This window comes from Mus pahari, chromosome 7 (assembly GCF_900095145.1).
Source record: "Mus pahari chromosome 7, PAHARI_EIJ_v1.1, whole genome shotgun sequence".
NCBI classification, from domain to species: Eukaryota; Metazoa; Chordata; class Mammalia; order Rodentia; family Muridae; genus Mus; species Mus pahari.
The window spans coordinates 79791423-79816327 of NC_034596.1; the positions used below are offsets into that span (position 1 = coordinate 79791423).

At 47.2% G+C, this 24905-nt stretch overlaps 1 protein-coding gene across 4 annotated transcripts; it reads left to right on the forward strand.

Moving 5' to 3' along the window:
* Window positions 1–10188: 10188 nt before the first annotated feature.
* Vrtn (vertebrae development associated) lies at window positions 10189–21278 on the forward strand. Of its 4 annotated transcripts, XM_021202619.1 has the most exons (3): window positions 11744–12030; window positions 12172–12339; window positions 18274–21278. In XM_021202619.1, the coding sequence occupies exon 3, from the start codon at window positions 18275–18277 to the stop codon at window positions 20492–20494; it is 2220 nt and encodes a 739-aa protein (XP_021058278.1). In that variant the 5' UTR covers window positions 11744–12030; window positions 12172–12339; window position 18274; the 3' UTR covers window positions 20495–21278. The 4 variants fall into 4 exon arrangements, with proteins under 4 accessions (XP_021058279.1, XP_021058278.1, XP_021058277.1 ...); XM_021202620.1 differs by lacking the exons at window positions 11744–12030; window positions 12172–12339 and adding an exon at window positions 10189–10307; XM_021202618.1 differs by lacking the exons at window positions 11744–12030; window positions 12172–12339 and adding an exon at window positions 12084–12125.
* Window positions 21279–24905: the final 3627 nt, after the last annotated feature.

Consider the following 24905-nt stretch of genomic DNA (forward strand, 5'->3'; position numbering starts at 1 on the left):
TGTGTGTGTGTGTGTGTGTGTGTATCTGTGTGTGTCTGTGTGTATTTGTGTTTCTCTCTGTCTGTCTCTCTTGAGCCAAAGTCTCCCTTCCATAGCTAAAATTGGTCTGGAACTTGGTGTTTAACTTAGGTCAGGTCCCATGGCAATTCCCCCACCTCATCCTCTGGAGCTCAAGGATTTCAGGTGCCTCCTCCCTCATTAGTAAATTTAATATTAATAAGTAATCAATAATATTTCTCACCAAATAGCATAGTTTTTGATTTTCTGTTTGTTTCCTTGTTTTCAGATCAAGGGGTCTCTAACCTTGTACTTCTGATACTCCAGCACCTACCTTCCCAGGGCTGGGCCACCAGGCTTATCAATGGTGGGGATTGAATCTGTAGGGGTCTGGGAGTTGACACAAAAACCATGCGTACACTAATCTCAGTTAAGCAAGAATAGTTTATTGAACACACATATAATACTGCACATCCAGGTCCACAAGAAGGAAAAACCTAATTGTGGTACCAGTCGGTCCTCAGGGCAGGCCTCTTATATGAGAAACCAGGTTCAAAAGTTCAAAGGGCCGGGCGTGGTGGCGCACGCCTTTAATCCCAGCACTCTCGGGAGGCAGAGGCAGGCGGATTTCTGAGTTTGAGGCCAGCCTGGTCTACAGAGTGAGTGTCAGGACAGCCAGAGCTATACAGAGAAACCCTGTCTTGAAAAAAAAAAAAAAAAAAAAAAAAAAAAAAAAAAGAATAAACTGGAGATGCGAGATCCACTCAATGGATCAGTTCCTAACAGCCACATTAGGTGGCTCACAAGCACCTATAACTCCAGCTCCAGGGCATCTAACATCCTCTTCTGAGCTTCTCAAGCCCCTCCACTCCCATGTATCCATACACAGACACAGACAGACACAGGAACAGGCACAGACACAGGAACAGGCACAGACACAGACACAGACAGACACAGGAACAGGCACAGGCACAGGCACAGACACAGACACAGACACAGACACAGACACAGACACAGGAACAGGCACAGACACAGGCACAGACAGGCACAGCACAGACAGGTACAGGCACAGGCACAGGCACAGGCACAGGAACAGGCACAGGCACAGGCACAGGCACAGGCACAGGCACAGGCACAGGCACAGGCACAAGCAGAGACACAGACACAACAGTGTAGGCGGTAGGGAATAGAATTAGCTTATCTGTGGGACATGAACTGAGCATCTTGGTGTTGGAACCCAGCTACACACTTTACCAGCAGCCTGTTTCCACCCCCACTACACACACACACACACACACACACACACACACACACACACACACACACAGCAACCTTTCATCTTCTAAGTGGGAAGCTGGCTCCTATGGGTGAGAAAGCCTGCTCAGTGAGTTTCACACAGGGCAAAGCAGGAATTGATATTATGATTTTAGTCTACACCTGGGGCTTTTCACAGCTTACTGTTCCCCAACGAATAGTTTACTCCTCACAAAAGTGGTTTTGGTAGCTGATGCTACCAAGGTAAACTGTGAACTCCCCTCAACTCTATCCTGGGAAGCTGTAACTTCAAACCCTTCATTTCCTACCTCTGTTCCTTTATTTAAAAGGAAGCTTTTCGCCAGGCATGGTGGCGCGTGCCTTTAATCCCAGCACTCAGGAGGCAGAGGCAGGCGAATTTCTGAGTTTGAGACCAGTCTGGTCTACAGAGTGAGTTCCAGGACAGCCAGGACTATACAGAGAAACCCTGTCTCGAAAAACCAAAAAACAAAACAAAACAAAACAAAAACCTGGGTTTTATTGTGACACTTTCGTACTTGTGCACAGGTACCTCTCCATAGTTACTGTCTCTGTCCTCTCCACTCCTGCTGATCCATCTTCTGCCCAACTAGCCCACTTTCTGTGTGTGTGTGTGTGTGTGTGTGTGTGTGTGGATATGTGTATGTGTGTATCTATGTGTGTGTGCTATGTGTGTTGTATGTGTATATGAGTATGTGCATGAGTGTTTGAGTGTATATGTATGTGTATATGTGTATGTGTGTATATGTTATATGTCCCACTGAGTTTCATTAGAGTTACTTACAGGAGTGCAGATTAGAATTTATAGTCACATGGGCCTGTACCAGTGGCTACCCCACTGAAGAAACTGTCCTTCCTTCTCCTATACGGTGAGCTCAAGAAGGCTACAGTGGCTTAGCCTGGAGGTAATTCCTTGTAGATGAGCTCTGTAAATTCCAGGATTGCCTGGTCTACATAGTGAGTTCCAGGTGAACCAAAGCTACGCAGAGAGATCCTGTCTCAAAGGAAGGAAGGAAAGAAGGAAAGGAAGAAAGTTATGTCCAGAAGGCAGGGTCCCCACCTTCACCCTGATTCCTCTGATCGCTTTCATCACCTTTTCCAGGATATCCCCAAAGCCCTGGAGGGAATGGTGTAGCTGCCCTATTTATGGCTGGGCACTCCATAGCCATTTATTCTATCAGCTGAATCTCAATAGTCACCTCAGATCACTGCAAAAACACAAACAAAAAACCCACAAAGAAACAAAAAACAAACCAAGCCAAAACAGCAAGACGTTTTTCTGACAAAGGCTGGTATCAGAACTATTCTGTGAGCGTAAACACAGTCCTGTAGAAGGCAACTTGACAGGCAGCTCATGCACATCTAACAAAACAAGGGCAGTAGCTCCCCTCTAGAGCTTACATCCTTTCCAGCCATAGGCTTCTGAGTTTACAGAGTCGGGCATGCCTTTCCCTGTGGGAGCATCAAATCCAACCAGAAAGCATTTGGTAACACCCAGCACAGACTTGCCATTACTGTGCCAGTGAGTTCTCTGGCTTGGCTGCTAAGTGTCGTAGCAAGATCAGACAACAGGTAAAACTGCTGATAACATCTCTCCTCCGCAGCATGCAGGGGACTGTGACTTGCTAGGACTAGCCAGTAGACAGGAAGCTTCCAGCTCAGTTCAGTTTAATTTCACTACTTCCTCTGGCCAAGGTATATGTGGTGTCTTTATGATAATAGCCTTATCTTGCTGGGCATGGTGGCACTCGCCTGTAATCCCTGTACTTGGGATATAGGACAGTCAGAGCTATATAGAGAAACCCCATCTCAAAAAAACAATAAACAAAATCCAAACAAACAAACAAAGTTTTATCCAATCCAGTTCTTCAGTCCAACCAATAGCAGCTCAGTAGTAGCAATTGCTTATATTGTTTTGGGCCAACAATTCATATGGCAGTAGCCCACAATTCTGACAAAGGGATTTTCATTTAATTACCTATGGATTCTGGGAGCAGCTTTTACCCACTCACACAGGCTACCTCCACTCAATTATTTTATTTTATTTTATTTTATTTTATTTTTTGATTAGTTTATCAAGTACTCAATTTCCCTAGGGCTCTTCTTTACATTGTCAGTTGATGCTTCCACCAGCTCTCCTTCTTCCCCATCACTTCCCTGAACCCTGCCTGCTGCCTTTAATCCCAGCACTCAGGAGGCAGAGGCAGGTGGATCTCTGAGTTCCAGGAAAGCCTGGTCTACAGAGCCAGTTTTAGGACAGCCAGGGCTAAACAGAGAGACTGTCTCAAAACCAAACCAAACCAAGCAAACAAAAAGACAAAGGGCTGTAAGATTCAGGGCTGCATGTTGGGCAAGTTCCCAGGGCAGCAGCCCTCTGGAAAGGAAGACTTTCTGCTTTGAAAGTGCCTGTGTGCTGGTCTCTGGGCTTACTGCACAACATTAGGCTCCTCAAATATCTGCCCAATTAACATCCAGACATAAATAAATGAATGGGGCTGGAGAGATGGCTCAGAGGTTAAGAGCACTGACTGCTCTTCCAGAGGTTCTAAGTTCAATTTCCAGCAATCACATGGTGGCTCNCAACCATCTGTAATGACATCTGACACCCTCTTCTGGTGTGTCTGAAGATAGCTATGGTGTACTTATATATAATAATAAATCTTTAAAAAAATAAAAAAATAGGGGGCTGGTGAGTTGGCTCAGTGGTTAAGAGCACCAACCGTTCTTCCGGAGATCCTGAATTCAAGTCCCAGCAGCCACATGGTGGCTCACAACCACCTATAATGAGATCTGAAGACAGCTACAGTGGACTTACATCTAATAAATAAATAAAATCTTTAAAAAAAAAATGAATGAATGGTTATCTTAATAAATGAATGGTGAAAAGAATGATGGGTTATAATATATAACACATTTTTTTTTATTTTTTTATTTTTTAGTGAATCACAGAGTGGCTGAAGTAATGCAAAGGAAAGATAGATAAATTATTTGTTTTTTCTTTTCATTGTTTTTGTCTTCTTCCTCTCTCTCTCTCTCTCTCTCTCTCTCTCTCTGTCTCTCTCTTTTCCTTTCTTTCCTTCTTTGAGATAGTCTTTCATCACCATGTCTAGTAACAAAAGGGATGAATTCTTTAAATCTCTCTAGAGCTGGATGTGGTAGGAATCACCTGTAATCCCACTCAGGAGGCAAGCAAAGGCAGGGAGATTAAGCATAGTTTGAAGCCAGTTTTAGGCTAGTCAAGGCTACAAAGTGAGAACCTGTCTTTAAGAATAAACTGGAGGGGCTGGTGAGATGGCTCAGTGGGTAAGAGCACCCGACTGCTCTTCCGAAGGTCTGGAGTTCAAATCCCAGCAACCACATGGTGGCTCACAACCATCCGTAACAAGATCTGACGCCCTCTTCTGGTNAGGAGAGGGCGTCAGATCTCACTGTGGGTGGTTGTGAGCCACCATGTGGTTGCTGGGATTTGAACTCAGGACCTTCGGAAGAGCAGTCAGTGCTCTTACCCATTGAGCCATCTCGCCAGCCCCTTTGTAGAATTTTTTAAGATCAGTGAACCTCATACAGAACATTCAGAACACACAGAACAAAACAGGGTATGTGGTCAGCATGTCCTTGAGCCAAGTCACTTCTCTGTGTCAGTGACTGGCAGGCATGTTACAGCAACAATATGAAAGAGCTGGCAGGCATAGAACAGAATGGCTACAGCTATACAGGAGTGGGGTGGGGTGGGGTGGGGTGGGATGGGGTGGGGTGGGGTGTCAGACCAGAGCAGAACCTATGACCTAGTGCTTGCTAGACAAGAACCCAACCAACTGGGCATCAGCCTCAACCCAGGATGATTGTAGAGTGTTAGAATTGTAGAGTGTAGAATGTTAGGTATAGTGTTCTGAATAATAATTGTCTTCTCCTGTCTTCTCCTGCTGCTGCATCTTCCGTGATGCAATGGACTGTACATTCAAAACCTGAGTCAAAATAATACGTAACGTGTATGTGCCTGATGTACATATGCTTGTGAGCGTGCTGTGACAAGCATGACAGCTCAGAGTACAGCTTCACGGAGTTGGTGGACTCCTCCTATGGTGTGGTAAGAGGATGGACCTCAGATTGCCTCGCTCCTAGAGGAAGTCCCTCGACCTGCTGAGCCATCTTACCAGCCAATTGTTGTTTGTGGGGTTTTGTTTGTTTGTTTATCTGTTTGTTTTTCTTTCTGAGATAGTGTCTCTCTGTGTAGCCCTGACTGTCCTGAAACTCTCACTGTAGACCACATTGGCCTCAAACTCAAAGAGTTCTACCTGTCTCTGCCTCCTAAGTGCTAGGATTAAAGATTTGTGCAACCATGCCCTGCTATTTCATTTATAAAGGGGCTAAATAACAGTATATACTACTTAGTGTGGTTTTTATACTATTTCATTGGTGGTGTTATTTCAGGGTAAAAACAGATAGAAAAAAATTGAGGTACATAATCCCAGCAATCAAAAAAACCAACCAACCAACCAACCAAACAACAAACATAGAAAGAAAAAGAAAGAAAAAAAGGAAAAGAAAGAGGGAGAGGCCTTTTTATCTGGCTCTGCTCTCTTTCTGACATAATTTTTGCTTCTGACACAGTATCTAAGGAACTTTTTAACCCTCCGGTCCATACCTGTACCTCCCAAGTGTTAGGATTTCTGGAATGTACCATTGCAGCCAGGCCTCGCACATGCTGGATAATTGAGCTACACCTCCCCAGATACTTCCTCACTTTTTAAATCCATCTCTGGAATGATACACTAAGAACAGTGCCCGGTGGTGTCTTAGGTTCCCATTGCTGCAATAAGAACCAAGACCAAAAGCAAGTTGGGGAGGAAAATATTTATCTTACCCCTCCAGGTAACAACCATTCATCACAGTGGGAAGTTGGCAGGAAGTCAAGCAGGGCAGGAACCTGGAGGCAGAAGCTGATGCAGAGGCCATGGAGGGGTATTGTTTATTGGCTTGCTCCTCATGGCTAGCTCAGCCTAGTTTCTTATAGTAAGCAGGGCTACCATTTCAGGGATGGCACCACCCACAGTGAGCTGGGTCCTCCCCCACCAATCATCAGTTAGGAAAATGCATCACAGCCTTGTCCACAGGCCAATCTACTGGAGCATTTTTTCAATTGAGATTTGGATTCCCTCTACCAAAAGGACTCAAGTTGACTTAAAACTAGCTGGGACAGGTGGTATTTATTTAGAAAGATAAACTATTGCCAGAGAACAAGATTACCATTTGAATTTTAAATCTTTTCATAAAGTTTTAAGCCAAGCTGTACAAGCATTTTGAATACCGTGTGTGTGTGTGTGTGTGTGTGTGTGTATATATATATATATATATATGTAATTTAAACGTTATGTGTAGGAGGCAGAGGCAGGCAGATTTCTGAGTTTGAGGCCAGCCTGGTGTACAAAGTGAGTTCCAGGACAGCCAGAGCTATACAGAGAAACCCTGTCTTGAAAAAACCAAACCAAAAGAAACAAAAAAACCTTATATGTATCTATCTGTGTGTGCCTGGGTGAGTCCATGCCACATGGGTGTACTTACTTGAGAGGGCCAGAAGGGAGTGTCAGCTCCCTGGAGTTGGGTCACCCAGGTCCTAGGAATGGAGCTTAGGACCCTGAAAGGGCAGGAAGTATCTTGATCCTTGAGCGGTCTCTCAGCTTCTATATTTTAATTATTTATTTATTGTACGTGTGTGTGTGTGTGTGTGTGTGTGAATGTGGGCATGCGCCAAGGCACGCAGATCCGAGAATGTCTGTCTTTCAGCAGTCAGTCCTTGCGTTCCAGTCCATTGTCAGGCCAGCTGGACCACCACACCAGGCCTTTTACCTAGGTCCTGGGGATCAAGTGGACCAGGTTTGTCGAGCCAGAGGTTTAAGACTGAGCTACCTCTCTTGCCCTATTATATATATTTTATACGTATGATTTTTGTTTGTTTGTTTGTTTCCAGACAGGGTCTCACTAATGCAGGTCTGTCTGTCCTGGAACTCACTGCAGACCAGGCTGGCCTCAAATTCTCGGCGATCCACCTGCCATCACTGCCCATTCATTTAATGTGTACAGTGAATCTGATCCTGGTTGTAAAATCTTAGCTCTGTCTGGAGGAACTCGGGAGGCTGAAGCAGGAAGATTGAAAGCTTAGGGTCTTGCCTGGGCTACAGAGTGAGTTCACTTGTGGTCAGGCTCTTGTTTACTAGTGAAGCCCTAGGTTGAATTAAAAATCCAATCCTGGTGAGGATTGAATTGAAAAAAAAAAAAAAAAAAAATCCGGGGCTGGAGAGATGGCTCAGTGGTTAAGAGCACTGACTGCTCTTCCAAAGGTCCTGAGTTCAAATCCCAGCAACCACATGGTGGCTCACAACCATCCGTAATGAGATCTAACACCCTCTTCTGGGTCAGCTACAGAGTACTTACATATAATAAATAAATAAATCTTTAAAAAAAGAAGAAAGAAAAAAAATCCTTAACATAGAACAAAAATATTCAACCAGAGAAAATTTCCTCAGACTGGAGCACACAGAAAAGACAGTAGCGGATCAGGACGGGGGACGGCTGAGTGCGGGAAGAAGTGGACGATCAAGTGCGGGAACTCACTCAGGGTTTTTGTTTTGTTTTGTTTGTTTGTTTGTTTGTTTTTGGTTTTTTGGTTTTTCGAGACAGGTTTCTCTGTGTAGCCCTGGCTGTCCTGGAACTCACTTTGTAGACCAGGCTGGCCTCAAACTCAGAAATCCACCTGCCTCTGCCTCCAGAGTGCTGGGATTAAAGGCGTGCGCCACTACTGCCCAGCTCACTTACTCTGTTTTAACATTTATCTTATTAAACTTATTGATTTGTGTGTGTGTCTGTGTCTGCATGTGTGTGTGTGTGTCTATGTCTATCTGTGTCTCTGTGTGTGTCTGTTTGTATATGTGTCTGTGTGTATGTGTCTGTATCTCTGTGTGTGTCTGTGTATGTGTCTGTGTGTGTGTTGGGGAGTGCACATACCACAGCATATATGTGGAAGTTAGAGGACACTTTGTTGAAGTTGTTTCTCTTTGTTCATCTTGTGTTTCCCAGGGACCAAACTCGGGTCTACTATAGGCCTGAAGGCCTTTTGTGGCTGAGCCATCTTGATGGTTTTTATTCTCTCTATTTTTTTTTCACTCTGTGTCACTTGAATCTTTTAAAAAGAGAATGCTTAAACTGTGTAATCATAGGGTGAAAAAAGTAGATTAGGAACAAAATATACCAAGATGTTCATAATAGCTGTCTTTAGATAATAAAATTACATGTAATTTTTTTCTTTTATAAGTAATATTTTTGTCATGGAAAAGCCCCCAAGCTCTTTTTTTCCACTAAAGCTTCTTAAACACACACACACACACACACACACACACACACACCTTAAAATATTCCATTAGCCTTTTAAAGAATTTTCAATTATCCTCATTACTTAAAAAAAAAAAAAAGATAGCAACCAATGTAGTCCCTTATAAAATGTCAAGCAGCACAGGAAGATGTGTGAAAAAAGTTCCCTGTAATTCTATCTCCTTCTATGAGACTCCCACTACTCTCTCAAACTTTAAAAATACTGCAAACTTACATCAAGAACCCAAAAAGCAAGTTCAAGTCACCAGAGGGCTTGAGAGTTTGAATATACGCCTTTTGTGCCATTTCAGTTGATCAAGACATCAAATGCTATGCCCCAGTAACCAAGAAGTCTGTCTTCTGGGGGTTCACAATTCGCCCAAGGCTGGCATCCATCCAAGATGGAGAGCCTAGGCTAGACCCGTGCCTCAGGCCATTACCATCTAGGTGGGTGGCGCTAGTAACAGCCCTTCAGTGGAACTGATGTCTAAGAAGGGATTTTTGAGTGATAAGAGAGCCCATAACTGGGACAGGGAAAAATGGAAACGGTGCCTTTGGGTATAATGTGCAGGAGAATACTGAAGAGGGAAGGAGGAGGAAGCTGGGGAGAGACATTAGCCAGTCATAGCACTCCAAAGGGTTAAAGCCAGGCAGGAAAATCCTGGAGGGAAGCCACTTCCAAAGGCGGCCACTGGAGCCCTTCACCTCCCCCACTGCTGAAGACTAGACAGGCAGTTGGGATTGGATCCTTTTGGGATTATTTAAAACCCCTAGGTGCATCGCATGGAGGGATTAAAGCCCTTGGTACAGTACAGCCCCTCCTTCTTGTGGGCCCAGAGTTTAGGTGTGCTGGGATTACCCCCCACCCCACCCCCCAGCTCCTGCCAGATGCAGTTTAGGCACAGGCAAGCTTTGGGAAGAAGAGACGTTGAGCCCCAAACCTGAGAGATAAGCCAAGAATGAGGGGACATGGGAGACGGCTGTGAATACTCCTGCACCAAGATGGGGGCGGGGAGCCGTTTCCACTGCCTAGTCCTGTAGGGCCTACTCAGGCAAGCGGACTCAGGCAGAGACGCATTTTAGGGGTTCGGGAAACACCAAAATCTCTACTCAATCATCCATGACTCCTTTGGGGCGACACCAAGCTGTTACCCGCAACCCTCAGGCCTAACTACAAACTTTTCCCTTCCCTCTATCTAGCCACAACCTTCTCCCCCCGCCAAACTCTTAGGAAATCTTTCAATTTTCTTTTAAGTTTTCCGTGGTCCGCAAGGGGTCTGTTTCAGAACTTGGTCAGGGCACTTTAACAGGCCCAGCGGGGAACAGTGGATAAGACAATAGCTGCTATCACTTTACCATTGGAAGTGACCCCCGAATTTGCACTTCTTTCATCTTGGGACCAGAGCCCTGGAGGTAGGCGATTTCCTGGGGGGGAGTGGCTTAAACCACTTCCCCCACCAGCCAGCCAGTTGGCTGTAGACCATCCATGCTCAATGGTTCACTACAGATATGAGACTGGTTTGGCCGTGAGAGTGGAGCTCAGCAAGGGACACTCTCCGGGAAGACCTCTCCCGGTAGGGCGCCTTAAATGACCCAGGCTGGAAGGTGGAGAGAAGAGTGGATGCCCCCCAGGGCTCTGGACCACCCTCGAGGTCAGTAGACTATTTTCTCAAAACTAGAAGGGGTCGGTGCTTCATTCAGCTGGACGCGCTAGTCACCTAAGGGTTGGCTTCAGGATCCTAAGGGATTAGTTAGGTCTAAGGGCCGTGGGTGAAGATGCTACGGAAGTGTAAGGATAGGGACGCCAGGCATTGTCTTAAGTTCTCCCTACCCCCACACCTCCAGCCCTTTCCCCACCCCCACCGACTAGCCTGTCTTCTCTCCCCACCGGGCAAGCACAATGGTATAGCCTCAAGCTCCTCCCCAGCCCGCAAAGAACTTCTAAGGTTAGGTCCCTGGCTTCTGCAGCTCCAGGTGGGCCAGCTCTCTACTCTACCACCCACCATCTCCTGGCACCCACCCCCCCCAAGTGTGACTGGTGGCCCTCACTCTTCCCGGTCCCTTCCAGAGACACAGGGCCCAGTCAAGCGACTGAACTTGGGGTAACCCCGGAGGAGGCTCTCAGGTGATGGCCTCAGGCGCACCCGTTAGCGCTCACTTGGTTGTGGGAGTTTTGTTGGGAAGTTAGCATCTAAAGACCTGCCAATGATTCTCTACAGTGTCCTCCTCTGCCTAGTTGGGTCTCCAGGACACAGGGGAGGGAACCAAGATGGCTGGCAGTCCCTTGGTCATGCAGTCTGGGCAGCCAAGCCCGGGTGTGCCCCGGTGATTGGAGCTAGGCTGGCTAAAGAGTTAGCTGGCTGTCCAGGTTGGTAGTGGTAGGTATCAAACTCTACTGCCTTATTGAGCCTTAGCCGTGTGCCCACATACTTGTGGATTCAGTAGACTACAAGGACTGCAGTGTGCTTTGAGAGGGACAGGGAGCGTGGGGGAGGTCTCCCGAGATCACTGAATTCCAGTCGGGTTCCTTGGAGCCCAGGTTACAATTGGTAGGGAATGAATTTGTTCTACAGGCAGGCCCTCCAGCCTTTCCCTTCCCGGTCCCATACAGAGCCCTGATTTACCCCTCCTAAAATAGGGGGGCTGGAACCCGGTTCTGAAGGCCCATCTATTTGCAAATGGGGAGGTGAGGCGACAGGGAAGCTAGCCCGACTAAAGGTGAGAGTGCTTTTCCCATCCACTTATCCTATGAGAGTCCGGAGTCCTTTCCGGGCGCTAACGCGTTTAGAAACCGATGCCCCAGCTTTGCTCCCTCCCCTCTGTCTGGAAGTTTGTATCGCGCGCGAAGGGGCGGGGGGAGGTGCGCCTCATTGACTTCGTACTTTTACAGACCCTTTCCAGCAGCTATGTGGGGGATTCGGGGAGGTCAGCCATAGACTGGACTCATTCCTTCTTCGGTGCACCTGGGAGTACTCACGCTGGTCCTGCGCACCTTTCAGGAAGGGCATCTTTAACCAAAGCGCCGCAGCTGAACTCCATCACCGCTTATCTACTTAAGGGCTTCCTCCTGCAACCGCCTGCCCTTCTAACACTGGCTGTCTTCGGGTGGTCCAGCCCTGGCTGAGGGATGGGGCGATTTTAGGTTCTCCTTTGAAGCCATTTTTTAATTTTATTTTAGAAACAGCCTCTTCCTATGTAGCGTGGGCTGGACTTGAACTCAAGAGCCTCGCAAGTGCGGAGATAGCACGCTGCTCCCGCCGAGCATTTGAAGAGGCCAGAAGTGGGGTTTTACCTACTAACCTCTCCTTTTGGGGGGGAAAGAAAGGAGGAAAGAATTAGGGTGGAGTTGGATGGGACTAGGCCAGGGAAGATGAGGTAGGGTAGGCCCGCGTAGGGTGGGGAGGGGGTAAGGTCTGTGCGCAGGAAGTGTGTTGCATCTCGACGCTGTGTTGGACACTGAAGGAATTCAGGCAAGTCAGCTTTACTCTCCCTACCTCCGTTTCCTTGTCTACAAAGTGACTAGGTGTATCTCAAAATGTCAGATTCTCTGGATCATTTAAACAAACGCCTCGGAGGATTGCAGCGGTTGGGCGCCTAAGGTTTGGCAGTTTTTAATAGTTGTGCTTTCTCAACCCCTGCTGAGCCTCCTCTTTCTCCAGGTGTGAGCCAGGAATATTGATCCGGGTAGGTGTGACAGAGCTGCGGAGGGAAGGTGAGACCCACAGAGTAATAAAATTACCTCGGAGACAACCTGGAATCAAATGTTCACCCCCACAAAAGCCCACTTGTGATCACCCGGGGGAACATCACGCTACACTTCTGAGCAGGCACTGGGGAGTGGAGGCAGGAAGAGTCACGCGCAAGGCTTAAATTGTTCTTTCTGAGACTTTGGTTGAATTACCTAAGATAAATGGGTTAGTGCAGAGTCGGTAAGTGGCAGCTATTTTCCTAATTTTGTTTGCAAAGTATCTCAAAGTGCTCGTCTGCATGCAGCTGTGCAACACCACTTACGAAGTGACATCATGGAAGAAAACAGAAGGAACATTATCCCCTTTCTTGGGATATATGTGACAGTGAAGAACTCTTTTGTCTTTAGAACTTGGTTTTGGGGGCTCTGTTTTGGTTTTTGGTTTTTTTTGAGTCGGGGGTTTCTCTGTGTAGCCCTGGCTGGCCTGGAACTCAGAAATTCTCCTGCCTCTGCTGGGATTAAAGGCATGCATGTGCTGCCGCCAATGGGCTGTCTTTTTTTTTTTTTTTTTTCCTTAGTATGCACACACTTTGAAGATGTTTAGAGCTTAGAATGTTACCCAAGGATGCTTCTGATTATCGCTATTGGAAAGGCTCTCCATTCTTGCCATCGGGTAGAATTTTGGCGGTTCCTTCAGCGCTTTAAAATTCTTTTCTTCCTCACCTTTACTCAATCATAATTCACATTACAGTGCATTTCTTTTAAGCATACAGTTTGATACACTGAAGCACGTATATGCAAACTCATTTTTAAAATGGAAGCTAATTAAATGTGGTAAACCCTGAGGGCCAGGTCTGAGAAGCCAGAAAAGAAAATATTCTCTCTTTTAATTTTAAAAGCTCTTCACAAAAGTGTTCCTCCACTTGGCAGTTACTGAAGTTACACAGATTAGCCTGTGTTGGAAGGGAGGCTGGTTAGCTAGCTCATTTGTGATACCTTGAACAAATTAGGCTGCTGGCAAATGCCTCAGTTTCTCCACCTGTGAATTGGGGCTATCGGAAGTACCAACCTGTTTCTTTCATTTTGAGACCGGGTCTGAAGTATATCCCAGACCAACTTCACATACCTTGGGCATCATTGATCCTCGTGCCTCCACTTCCCATGTGCTGGAATTATAGGTGAATGTGGGGGTTCCTGTTCTGGAATTACAGGCACTCACCGCCACATGTGTTTGTGTGCTGGTAGAAATGGGATCCAGGGCTTCTTGCACGCTAGGCAAGCTCTCTCCCAGCAGCCCCTTACACTCCCTTTTAAAATCAGAGACTCATTTATTTATTATTTATGTGTATGAGTGTTTTACTTGAATGTATGTCTGTGCACAACATACATGTCTGGTGCCCTGTGGAAGTCGGAAGAGGGTTGGATTCTCTGAAACGGGTTATGGAGGTTAGGTGGTGCCATGTGGGTACTAGGATGTGTACCTGGGACATCTTAACCACTGAGCCCAGGACTCATTTAAAAAAAAATATTATGTTAATTTTTTTGGTATGTAGTGGGCATACATGTCTTAGCACATATGTGGTGGTCAGATGACAGTTCCCAGAGTCTGTTTTCTCCTCTGTCATGTGGGTCCTGGGAACTGAACTCAGACCATCAGGCCCGGTAGCAAGCACTTTACTCATTGAGCCATCTCTTTGAGTGTGAGAGTATGTGTGTGTGTGTGGGGGGGTGCGGGGGTTGATGCTGGGTGTCTTTCCTGTAGCGTTCTGTATCTTCTTTTTGAGATAGGCTCTCTCACTGAACCTGTAGCTCCGTGATTCAGCCAGATTGATTGGGCAGCAAGCCTCAGGGTTCCTCTTGACTCTGTGCAGGTGTGTGCATCCCCTGGCTCTTAACTTGGATCCTTGTGGTTCTGGGTCAGCGCTGTACCAACTGAGCACTCTGCCCATCTGTTTCCTTTTCCACACTACTGATTGATTGAATGGAAGTTCTCTTGCATGCTGTGCTTCACCACTGAGCTATATCCCCAGTAGTTCCAACCCTGTAGTCCTGCTGTAAGGGTCAGAATACAAGCAGGCTCCATTCAACAGTTCTCTGCACCAGATGGTCTGTCTCCCTTGCTACCTTTGTGAAAGACCATCTATTACATAGTACAACTCAACTTTTTTGTAGTTTCAATTAGCTCATTTGTTTGTTGGAGATGGAACTCTATCTGTAAATCAGGTAGGCCTCAAACTTACAGAGATCCATTCGCCTGCCTCTGCCTCTCCAGTGCTGCACCACCGCCTCTCTGCTCTGTTAGCTCTTTAAATGTGAGAAGCTTGAAGACTTGTTAATATCTCAATGTATACTGTATTCAAAATTAAAACAAGAGGCTTGGGGTATTGGTCTCCCAAGTTCAAGGTCTTGAGTTTTGTTTGTTTGTTTGGTTTTTTACGATTTATTTATTTATATGACTATACTGTAGCTGTCTTTAGACACACAAGAAGAGGGCATTAGATGGTTGTGAGCCACCATGTGGTTGCTGGGAATTGAACTCAGGATCTCTAGAAGAGCAGTAAATGCTCTTAACCACTGAACCATTTCTCCAGCCCCTGGATTTAACTTCTAATGCTGAAGAGAAAAAAAAAAAGTAAAAATTAAATAGTAACAGATAGAAAAAGATAGTCATTGATAGGAAAAGTAACTTCTGAGGCTGGGGACATAGCTCAGTGGGAGGGGTTTTACCAATAACATGGTCAAGGCCCTGGGTTTGATCCCTAGCATTAATTTTTTTAAATCAATTTATTTTATGTATGTGAGTACACTGCCACTCTCTTCAGACAAACCAGAAGAGGGCATTGGATCCCATTACAAATGGTTGTGAGCCACCATGTGGTTGCTGGGAATTGATCTCAGAACCTATGGAAGAGCAGTCAATGCTCTTAACCGTTGAGTCTCTCCAGCTCCCCCCACCCCACCGCACCACCTCCCTGCACTAATTTAAAAAAGAAGTTTCCATAGTAAAAAGAAAAAGAATCATTTTAGAGTTTCTCAGACCTCTGCCACACCAGTTTAGTAGATTCTCATCAGCCTGTTCCCATATACTGTTTTGTTGGGAAAAAAATGTAGGCGAATCTGAGTTTAATCCCTATTTGAAGGGGCTTTGGTAGCTTTCCCACTGCGTGTTTTTGCTGTTCTATCTAAACTGCATGGCAATTACTCAAAGCTTAGTTGTAATACAGGCTTTCCAACCATATCTCTCCCCAGCTCTCTGTGGTGGCCGAGGCAGGAGATGTTCAGGGTATAGGAACATCTATTTACATCCTATTTACAGGAAACTAAAATAAGAGACTGTACCCTGAACATTTTGTATCCTGCTGTACCCAAGCCAAAGACAATGCTCAGACTTTGTATATCTTACAGAAGCTTGTAAGGCTATTCCTCAGTTATGTGATAATAGTCTTGTTTGTAATATAACTCATAGAGATGTTGACACTATGATTATACAGTATAAAAGCCATTTAGGTATTAAGTTGTCAAGGTTATGTCAGTAGTAGTAGATGTATGTTCTCAAAACAAAAATGGAGGGAATTTTAAAAGGGTCTTGGCCTGGCTGGGTTTTTTTTTTTTATTATTTTATGTATGAGTACACTATAGCAGTCTTCACACACCAGAAGAGGGCGTCAGATTCCATTACAGATGGTTGTTTGAGTTACTATGTGGTTGCTGGGAATTGAACTCAGGACCTCTGGAAGAGCAGTCAGTGCTGTTAACCTTTGAGCCATCTCTCCAGCCCAGGTTGGGCTTGAACTCTATCTTCCAAGTGCTGGAATTACCGGTATGTGCCACCCATGCTGGCTTTATTATTATCTTTTGAGATAGGGTCTTAATTGTGTTCCTTGTGCTAGCTCTGGACTCCTGGTTCCCCTCCCTGTTTACAGGTGAAAAATTACGTTATAGTAATAGAGTTAACTTTAAAGAGGTAGGCCCACCTGAATCTTTTTCTTATTAAAAAGTTAAAATATTTATTGTATGAGTGTTTTGCCTGCATGTGTGTATATATCGTATGCATGGCTAGTGTCCAAGGAGGCCAGAAGAGGGTTTGGAGCTCCTGATGCAAAAGTGACAGATGCTTGTGTGAGTGCTGGGAACAGAACTCAGGTCCTCTGGGAGAGCTGCAATAACCATTAGCCACTGAGCCATCATCTCTCCAGCTAATATCTCTCAGATACACCTGAGTCTATAGAACCCACTTCTGTTTCTGTAATGCTTTTTTGTTTGTTTGTTTGTTTGTTTTGAGTCAAGACCTCCTGTGGCCCACAATGACCTTGAAACTAGCCTGACAGCCCTGGCTGACCTTGAACTCTGAACCTCATCTTCAGTCTCGGCTTCAGAGCTGGAATTACAGATGTGTGCCACCATGACTTACTGTAACGTCCATCACTCTTTCTCTAGGATAGTATTCCTGCCAGCTATCCTGCGAGGCAACCTAGTCTAGGTCAGGTCCTTTATCCTAAGCCTTTCTCTTAAGATCTGTCCTTAGATCTAGAGTAAGATTCTTTCTTAATAAACTCCCAACTGTGCTTTTAAAAAACAGAAAATGGCTCTGCTGGGGTGTGGTGCTCACTGAGAAGTGCTGAGGGGGCAGGACAAGAGGTAGACTTCAGTTCGAGGCAAGCCTGGTCTACATCAAAATGTCCCGTGCTGAAAGTGCCGAATTCCATCACATACCGCTAAACGCTAATAGCCCAAAGGAGACCTTCATCCTGCTCAGGACGAGGAAAGGTTCACTTCTAAGTTTAGAAACCTGTGGGTGCCCTTAAGGACTTCTGTTTAATAAAATGCATTCTGAAGAGCATCCTTCAAGGACGTCAGGGGGGAGAACATGACTTCGTAATTAGAAGCTGTTGCTTTTATTCCTGATAGGAAAGCTAAGTTCTCACAACCAACCCCAGGCTGGCTTGGGATGCACTTTATAGTCTAAGCTGGCCTCAACCTCACGTAAGTATTCTGCCTCAGTTTCCAGAATGCTGGGATTATAGGAGTGAATTACCGCTCAACACCATAAAATAACAAAGTTTTATTCAAATGATAAGAAGACAAAATTATCTATTTTTGAGGCAGGGTCTCACTGTGTAACCCTGGCTGGCCTGGTACTCGAAGAGACCTGGTTGCCTTTGCCTCCCAGGTGAGCGCTAGGACTAAAGGCATGCACACCATGCCCCATAGAGTGGTAACTTATGCATCTGCTGTATAATAGGTATTGTAGTAGATATTGCTGTGCAGTAACTAACATCCAATTCTGCTTTACTATGTATCAGGTGCTGTTCTAGGGAGGGACAGGAGACAAAATAAGTATATGTGTCTGCCTACTCCTTCATCCACTGTTTTGGTTTTGGATAGAAGCTGGCTAGGTAGCCCTGGCTGGCTTTGAACTCCTGATCCTCCTGCCTCCCAGAGCTGGGATTGTCTATGAGCTTTTTGTTTGTTTTGTTTACTTTCATTGTATCAGTTAAGCCCACAAGGGCTCTCAAAGGTAGTTCTGATTCACAGGGGAGACAGCAGAAGCCATGAGGTTAAGTGTTTACCACACTGACATCAGAGCCAGGATTCAAAGCTGTTCTAGACCAGGCTTTCCCTCAGAACCACTGAGTGACTAAGCAAAGCCATGGTAGCATTCCCACCCCACCCCCCATGGCCCTCAACCTCCCTAATGCTGTGACCCTTTAATACAGTTCCTCATGTTGTGGTGACCCCCCCAACCAGAAAATTCGTTGCTACTTCATTACTATAATTTTGCTACTGTTATGAATTGTAATATAAGAATCTGAAATCCGGGACATCTGATACGCTGCGACCCACAGGTTGAGAACTGCTACTCCGGGAGAAGCCGCCAGCGCACACCCACTCCTCTTCTGACCTCTGACCTCTCTCCTTTGCCTTGTCAGGATGACTTCTCGGGATCAGCTGGTGCAGCAGGTGCTGCGCGACCTGCAGGAGGCAGTGGAGTCCGAGGGCTTGGAGGGTCTCATCAGTGCTGCCCTGGAGGCCAAGCAGGTCCTATCATCCTTCACCCTCCCCGTCTGCCAGAAGGGCGGCCCTGGCGCTCAGATGCTGGAAGTGGACTCTGTGGCCTTGAGTCTGTACCCGGAGGATGCTCCTCGGAACATGCTGCCCTTGGTGTGCAAGGGTGAGGGGAGCCTGTTGTTTGAAGCGGCCAGCCTGTTGTTGTGGGGGCACACGGGTCTCAGCCTGGAGCTGCGGGCCCGCACTGTGGTGGAAATGCTGCTGCACAGGCACTATTACCTGCAGGGCATGATCGACTCCAAGGTGATGCTGCAGGCTGTGCGCTACTCCTTGTGCTCTGAGGAGTCACCTGAGATGACCAACCTGTCTTTTGCCACACTGGAGGCCATCTTTGATGCTGACGTCAAGGCTACGTGCTTCCCGACGAGCTTCTCCAATGTGTGGCACTTGTATGCCCTCGCCTCCATCCTTGAGCGCAACATCTACTCCATCTACCCCATGCGCAATGTCAAGATCCGACCCTATTTTAACCGCGTCATCATGCCTCGCTGCTCCACCCACGTGACCTCCATGCTGCACATCATGTGGGCTGGTCAGCCCCTCACTAGCCACCTCTTCCGTCACCAGTATTTTGCCCCTGTGGTTGGGCTGGAGGAGGTAGAGGCTGACTGTAACACTAGCCTGGACCCTGCTCCTCCAAACCTGGGTTCTCTGCTACCACCCGCCAAAACCCTGGAGCTGCTCAACCGTGAACCCGGCCTCAGCTACTCACACCTCTGTGACCGCACCAACATCACCAAGAGCACCTTCTACCGCTGGCGGCGGCAGACCCAAGAGCACCGGCAGAAGGTAGCCACCCGCTTCTCTGCCAAGCACTTCCTGCAGGACAGTTTCCACCGTGGGGGCTTTGTGCCATTGCAGCAGTTCCTGCAGAGATTCCCTGAGATCTCCCGTTCTACCTACTATGCTTGGAAGCATGAGCTGCTGGGCTCTGGTGCCAACTCAGCCCTGGGACCAGCCACTCCATCCAGGGAGGCACTGGCTGTGCCGGAGGTGGAGAGGCCACCAGGGAAAAAGGCTTCTGAGGAGGTGGGGTGCTCCCCACTGGCAGCAGCAATGTTGAGCTCTCCTAGTATGATCTTAATGCAGCGTGCCAAGTCTTTCTTGGAGTATTGCATCTCCCTGAACAAACTGGTACCCTATCGCTGCTTCAAATGCAGGTTCCCTGGCATCTCGAGGTCCACCTACTACAACTGGAGGCGGAAAGCCCTCAGGAGGACCCCCAGTTTCAAGCTGTCCCAAGCAGCTCTTGAAACTGCTGAGTCTCTCCAGCCAACAGATGTTGGGAAAGAGACCCCATCCTCTTCGAAGAGTGAGGCGGGAGAGGAGGGGACAGGGAAAACAGGAAGTGGGGCTCCTCTGACTTCCCAGGGGCTCATATCCCCAAAGATGCCCTTATCTCGTTGGCAGAGACGACTACGCAGGGCTGCCCGCAAGCAGGTGCTAAGTGGGCACCTACCCTTCTGTCGCTTCCGCCTCCGCTATCCTAGCCTGTTACCTTCCACTTTTTGGGTATGGAAAAGTCTTTCCCAGGGATCGCCCCGGATGCAGATTACCTCTTTGGGCCAGAGGAAGCAGAAGCCTGAGGGACGGCAGAAGCCTGAGGGACGGCAGAAGCCTGAGGGACGGCAGAAGCCAGAGGGACGGCAGAAGTCTGAGGAACGGCAGAATCCAGTTGAACCGCAGGCTATGGAAACTGTTCAGAATGTAACATCTGTGGTGGTTCCTCCAGCGGAGACACTGCCAGTGGCTGCTTCTCCAGAAGATGCCCCAGGAGGGCCTTCCAGAGAGGGGATCACTCAAGAGGCAGCTATGGCCCAGGGCCAACCCCATAGTGGATCGTTGCCAAGCCAGACTATGGCGAAGGCACCCGGGGGCAGTGATGGGCAGGTGCTGGTGATGGACATGCTTACCACCACGAGGTTCAAGGCCCAGGCCAAGCTGTTCCTGCAGAAGCGCTTCCAGTCGAAGACGTTCCCCTCCTACAAGGAGTTCCAGGCGCTCTTCCCCCTCACTGCCCGCTCCACCTACTACATGTGGAAGCGGGCGCTCTATGAAGGTCTCACGCTGATTGATGGCTGATGGGAGTGGAAGAAGGGGAGCCGAGCTGCCTCCTGACTCGGCTAGGATGTCCTTTGCTCTGCCTTTTGTAACTTCTTGATGGAGGGGTGGGAATCAGCCATCCGCTCTGACGAAAGCTACAGGAGGGCCAGTTGTCTCTTTGGTTGTCGGCTGGTCATAGATTTGTGTGTGTGTGTGTTTCGTTTTGCTTTTTCCATTAATTTGGGTTGGCAGAACCCCCCTCTGCCCCTCATCAGTGTTAAAGCTCTGTCACGATTGGACCATGGCTGCTTTCAGCTTTTCCTGGGCCCACAAGGAAAGTACCATAGCATGAGCATTATCTCCTGTCAGAATAAATATATGTGCCCTTTTTCTTTTCTTTTTAAGGGGTATAGCATTTTTTTTTCCCTCAAAGATGTCTTCCAAAGGAACATGGGGATTGAGCCTGAGGCAGCTGTGTGACTTCTCCCTCAAACCCTCAGTGGAGAAGGACTGAGCTTCACAGAACGAACACCAGTGATCTCTAAGCCAGGGAAGGCCCCTAGGCACTGGAGACCCCTCCAACGAGAGCTTTCTGCTTCCTCTGCTGGGGGCTGGGGGGGTCTCTTCAGGTCAGGTGTCCACCAGCCTGGCTGCTCTTGGGGACCTGCCTTTCTGCTGAGCCTCCTCAGGCACCAAGGCACATGTTGGGAAGGAGCTGCAAAGTTACAAGGCTTGTGGAGAATTGATTTTTTTTTTTTTTTTCATTGTCCAGCCACACCATTGGAAACCCAAAGAAAATAAAGTGAAATCTTGCCCTCACACAGTCTGTGGCTTCCGGGATTTGTTTGGCTAAGATAGGACTGTGCTCTAGGCCTCGCTTCAGCTTAAGGGGCTTGGGAGACCATTTCTGTCTTCTGATAATACATGCTTGGGGCCAGGGTTTACATGGTGGGGCTTTATTCTGAACTTAGGGGTCTGGCTGCGTAAGACTCTGAAGGTTAGGCCCAGGTGCAGATAACGGCTGTTGTCTATTGAGATGAGCATCAATGGGGGAGAGATGTGCTTAGGTCTGGTCTCCTGTCTTGGTTTTCTGTAGCCGACTTTTTTTTTTGTTTTGTTTTGTTTTTGTTTTTGTTTTTGTTTTGTTTTTTGTTTTTAAAGATTTATTTCATTTATATGAGTGCACTGTTGCTGTCTTCAGACACACCAGAAGAGGGCATCGGATCCCGTGACAGATGGCTGTGAGCCACCATGTGGTGGCTGGGAATTGAACTCAGGACCTCTGGAAGAGCAGTCAGTGCTCTAACTGCTGAGCCCTCTCTCCAGCCCTGTAGCCAACATTTTTATGGTCCCGGGTCCTGCCTTTTGCTTAGCCCACATCTATTCCATCACCAAGTCTGGTTGACTAGGAGGTGCTGGGGGCATGGAATCCAGAGCCCTGTGTATACTGGTCAGATGATCCATAACTAAGTGACATTCCCAGGCTACTTTTTACTTTAATTTCAGGTTGTCCTTGGACTGCTGCCCACCTCACAGCTCCCTCTTTCCCTCTGCCATTTGGCCCAGTCTCCAGCTGGATTTTGATGATATTGGATCCTGTCACTTTCCTGCTTACAATGTGCCTGCAGCTGCCTTTTAATCACAGAATTTCTTAAGGGCCTAGCCGTGTGGTCGGGCATGGGAGAAAAAGGCAGGTGGATCTTTGAGTTCGAGACCAGCATGGTTTACAGAGTGAGTTCCAGGACAGCCACGGCTGTCCAGAGAAACCTTGTCTTGCAAAAACAAAACAAAAGCAGAAGGGCCATGTGGAGTGGCCTCACCTCACTCTCCTCTGCTGTGTTTGCCCACCATGCTTCAGCCACATTGGCTGCCTCTGACCCTGAATGTCCCTTCTGCTCTGGGACTACGCATACTTGCTACTTTGGTCTAAGATGCTCTTTCTCCCTCTGTTTAGTCCTCTCATTTTCTCTTCACCTCTTATCTTTTCCACTTCCTTTTAAAGTTAATTTTAGACAGGGTCTCACTACGTAGCTCTGGCTGGCCTGGAACTGTGTAGACCAGGTTGACATTGAACTCAGAGATCTGCCTACTTCTGCCTTGGGGGTGCTGGATTAAAGTTATGCATCATTGCCAGACATTTTGTCTGGGCTCCACCCCGCTGTTACCTGGCAACAGCCAGGCATACCTGACTCACTATAAAAGGGGCTGCTTGCCCCCCTCCTCTTTTGCTCCTGACCTGTCCTCTTGCTCCTTACCTGCTCTCTCCATTCCTCCCCCCTCTCTTCAGGTGCTTATGGCCAGCCTCTACTCCTATTCTCTCTCTGTGTCTCTACTACCCTCTCAACTCCCCTCCCCATGCCCTGAATAAACTATTCTATACTGTCCCATCTTGTGGCTTGTCCCTTAGGAGGAAGGGTTGTCTCAGCATGGGCCCGAAGAGGCACCCCCTCCCCCCACACCTGATTGCACATCCACCAAACACACTCCTTCTCTTAGGGTTTTATAAAACACAAAAGGGCTGGTGAGATGGCTCAGTGAGTAAGAGCACCGACTGCTCTTCCAAAGGTCCAGAGTTCAAATCCCAGCAACCACATGGTGACTCACAACCATCCGTAATGAGATCTGATGCCCTCTTCTGGAGTATCTGAAGACAGCTACAGTGTACTTACATATAATAAATATTTAAAAAACAAAATCCCACAAAAATCATGAAGCCCGACTTTCTCTGTGTGTCTTTTTTTCTTTGAGATGGGGTTTCTCTGTAGCTCTGGCAGTCCCGGAACTTGCTCTGTAGACCAGGCTGGTCTCAAACTCAGATCCAACTGCCTTTGCCACCAGAGTGCTGGGATTTAAGGTGTATGCCACCACTGCCCAGCTTCTCTCTCCTTTTGAACACAGGTTTTAGTATGTAGCCCATGAACCTCAGATAATCGTGCTTCAGACTCCCGGGGGCTGGGATAACAGATGTACATTCCCATAGCCAATTCTAATGCTTTTCCCTGTGTATGCAGCAGACATCGTACCTCTTGAGTCCCTACTTATTACATTACCCTTTTGAATTCTCTAGTACGTTCTTGTTTCTATTTGTTGATTTCTTGTTTGGTTGCATGCAGACTGAAAAAAGTTTTTTGTTTTTTTTTTTTTCTTTTGCTTACAGCACTGAATCCCATAGATGATAGATTAATTTTAGGCACACAGTAGGTGCTGATATTGAAACGAGAATGGGATGATGCTTTAATCCTCTCTTAGCGCTAAACCTGTGAGCTCCAGTTCTGCAAACCTAATCAACGGTGGTCTTAAATATTCCTCACAGGCCAATATCCCCTCTGCCTTCATAGCCACCCTCTAATCTGTGCCAACAGCAGCTTGTCTTCGGTAAGAATTATTCAAATCGACTCTGCCTCTACTGAATCTATTGCTGCTTCTTGACAAGGTCCAGAGTGATCTTCCCTGAATCTGATTCCCTGCTGGCTTTTCCATTGCCCTCAGCACAAATTCCAAAGTAGTAAGGCCCACCCAGTCCAACCTCTACCTACCTCTGAGCTTCTGATTCTCATGTTGTATCCATCGCACAGACCTTTCTTTCTCCTGTATGCTTCCCTCCCTTTCCACAGGGCTCACACCAGAGCCTTCTCTTTAATGTTTGTTGATTTTTATGCTCTGGACTGAGTTCTGGGGTCTCCACTGCACCTGTAAGGATTTGGTGAAGGAATCGGACTAGGGGATTTCAATCTAACGTGCAGTGGCAACTTCTGGCCAGCAGGTGGCAGTCCGGTGCAATGAGAGACACTACCATTGGGTGGGAGGTAGGTTCCAATCCCTTTCTATTTGGGCCATGAAGTACTCCCAGGGTCCCTCCTGAAAACTCTATGACAGGAAGTACAGTTTCTTATACTCAGCACCAGAACAGACCTTCTGAGGCTGGGAAGCAGAGTTTTCATTCTCTATGCTCTGGTCCTGAGCTGGGAAGATGATGTCATCCAAGACCACTGTGAAGCCCTAAACCTGCAGCAGAAATTTTAACTTCTGCCGGGGAAGATGTGTCAGTATCATTGAAAAATGATTCTGTGTGTATGTGCGTGTGTGTGTGTGTGCATGTGTACATGTGTGTGTATGTGTGTACGTGTGTGTGTGTGTTGGGGGGGGTGTCCAGTTTTGTTAATGCTTAGAAGAGTTGTTTCCTTTGTAATCTGCCTAGAAAGGCCAAGGAACCTAAGTTGTGTTCATACCTGTCAATGATGCTTCATGCTATGGTCTCACTATGTAGCTCTGCCTATCCTGGAACTTGCTCTGTAGACCAGGCTGGCCTCGAACTCGCAGAGATCTGCCTGCCTCTGTCTCCCTGAGTGTTGAGGTTAAAGGTGTGCACCACCACACCCAGCTTCATGCTGGTTTTGAGGTTGACACTTGTTGAAATTGTGTGTGTGTGTGTTAAAGAATTATTTAATGT